Source organism: Pseudogymnoascus verrucosus (assembly GCF_001662655.1).
Source record: "Pseudogymnoascus verrucosus strain UAMH 10579 unplaced genomic scaffold scaffold_125, whole genome shotgun sequence".
NCBI lineage: Eukaryota > Fungi > Ascomycota > Leotiomycetes > Thelebolales > Thelebolaceae > Pseudogymnoascus > Pseudogymnoascus verrucosus.
The window spans coordinates 1-2,728 of record NW_017263776.1 but is presented as its reverse complement, the minus strand read 5'-3'; the positions used below and the strand labels follow the sequence as shown (position 1 = coordinate 2,728).

General features: G+C 51.1%; 1 protein-coding gene across 1 annotated transcript; it reads left to right on the top strand.

The window, feature by feature from the left end:
• Positions 1 to 212: 212 nt before the first annotated feature.
• On the top strand, positions 213 to 2,728 carry VE01_10712 (uncharacterized protein; the record flags this gene model as incomplete). Its single annotated transcript, XM_018280104.2, has 1 exon — positions 213 to 2,728. A coding segment is annotated over exon 1 (2,196 nt), but the record flags the coding sequence as incomplete, so codon positions are not given.

Sequence of the window (2,728 nt, the reverse complement as noted above, 5' to 3'; positions counted from 1 at the left end):
TCTCTTGGATCCTCTCCACCACCTCCAGGCTCCCTCGGCGCAGCCAAGGGTAAATAATTAAAATCACGGGAACACGCGCCGATTCTTAGTCGCACGCGTCGCGAACTTTCCAATGGAGGAGCTGAGCTGAAAGAGCGGGGATCCCTGTCACAAGGCAGCACATCCACTCGCTGGCCCGCTCTCGGACGATTTCTGTGCCGCAACCCTGTTAGCTTGACGATACCTCTCCACCTCCATTGGAATTGACCGCTCGGCTGAGATTCTGCCTCACGGGCGTGGGTTAAAATGTGTTAAGGCGATATCTGTATATATGTAGCTTCAATATCCTTTCAATCTCTTGTTCTGCATCCATCTTCATCTTCTCCTTCATTTGAATGCTTTGTCGAATGCCAGTCCATTGTCACATTCAGCCTTCAACAAATTCCCCTAACTATTAACATTCACAAATCCCCACCTCCCTGATTAAGCCTCCCTCTGTTTTCTGAGAGCTTTCTACGACATATTATAACGCGCCTGAACACCCCTTCACGCCATGCCTTCTCTCCGCACAAACCTAGAGAAGCTCGCCGTCGAACAAAACCCCAACGCCAAGCGCCAGAAAAGCAGCAGTCCAGAGATTGAGGCTGTCCTGGAGCTGCCCCCCCTACCCGCAGCTGTCAAAGATTTTGCCCAATATTTATCCAATGCAAAGGACACGCCGGTGCCTGAGCTTCTCGAGCCGTATCACGCCTACGAGGCGGAGCTCAGGAAGTTCTATGCCCAGCAGCCGGATGACCCGGTCCTGAAAGATGGACACATCAATATGGTCCCCATCTTTGCTGGGCAGGAGTCGTCTCTGAAGGTCCGCGCGCGCAAGCTGGACGCTGAGACGGACGCTGAGAAGGAAAAGTATATTATGGGCCTCAGCAAGGCTGATCGTAAGCCCGACGGATCTCCAGCTGTGGTTACATCCTTGAAGGAGTTCCAGAGCAACTTCAACCTCTTCTCCGAATCGTCATTGAGCGAACTTGACTGGAGCAATGTTGTTGCTGCAGGGAGTTCTGTTACGACTGCGCTTTTGCCCGTCCCGGAGAAGTGGTCTGGAAGCAAGAAGAGCTTGAGGGAGTACTATCATGATCGGCTTGCCCCGGCGAGTGATGTGGATCTCTTCCTCTATGGACTTAATGAGGAGGAGGCACTGGAGAAGATTAAGCACATTGAGACAGCGGTTAAGGACAGTGTTCTTCACGAAGTAACGACTATTCGCACGAAGAACGCCATCACTATTGCCAGTCAATATCCGACTCGGCACGTGCAGATTGTCCTGCGTCTCTACGATTCCATCTCTCAGATTATCACTGGTTTCGATGTTGACTGTGCCTGCGTTGCATACGATGGCAACGAGGTCTATGGCAGTCCTAGAGCGCTTGCGGCGTTTTCGACTCAGACCAATACTATTGACCTTACTCGTCGATCACCGTCGTACGAGAATCGCCTCTCGAAATACTCTCACCGCGGATTTGAAGTCCATTGGCCTGACCTTGACCGCTCGCGCGTCGACCCCACCATCTTTGAGAGGGCATTCCGGAAGACGCTTGGTCTTTCCAGACTTCTAGTCCTGGAAAAGCTTCCCCAAACAGTGGACCGCGAGAGATATACTGACGAGAGGCGCAAAGAGAGAGGTCGCCCCGCTGTTGACAGACACGTCAGAGACCAGCATAAGCTCTTTGGAAATATTAAGGATGAGCAAGAGGACGAAGTTGCCGACTGGGCCGAAGAAGACCAGGTTTCCAACTACCACACCATGGTTGTGCCGTATGGAAAACGATTTACTGCACGCAAAATTGAACGAGTGCTGTATACCAAGGATCTCCTCCTCAACTCGGAATGGAATCGCCCCAAGGAGCGCGAGGTTGACCTGCATCGTCACCCCTGCTTCTTCGGCACTGCTGAGGATGTTTTGGGAGATTGCTGTGGCTTTTGCCCTGTTCCTAAGACAGACGAGGAGATTGAGATTGCAGAGGAAGAGAGCAAGACGTACATCTCAGGATCCCTTACCTTTGTCAAGGATGACCCTGGACGCCAGGAGATTGGTAGCTTCAATCCCATTACCACCGATGACTGGACTGAGATGGCATATGTTGGAAACACCCAAATGCTTTGTCAGGCAATTGTCGATGGCGATATTGATTACATTACGAGCTGGTGCGAGCAGGAAGGCAACGACGTCAACACCAGAGATTATGTCGGAAGGGCGCCTCTTCACCTGGCGGTTATCAATGGACATGCAGATATTGCCAAGGTTCTCATTGATAACGGTGCGAAAATCATCGCCAGACTCCTTGATGGACGTTGTGCTTTGCATATTGCTGCACAACTGGGCCATGCCGATATCATAAAGATCTTGATGGACAAGAGTCTTGCAAATGAAGAGGAAGAGGCAGAAAAGGAGGATAAACTTAGAGCTGCTAAATTGGCCGCAAAGAAATCTAAAAATGACGACGTGGAGATGGAAGATGCCGACGGAAGCGATTCGGAAGGCTCAGGCATGGAGGTTGAGACGGAAGATGATAGTGATAACGACTCGGAGACTCAGGGCTTCACTAAAGTTAAGGAGGCCGCACCTGGAGAGTCGAACGACATACCAGATGATGACGAGGATGAACCTGACTTCTACGATATTAATGTCGTTGCCTGGGATCTGCAATGCACTGCTCTACATTTCGCTATCTTGGGCGGCCACATACCG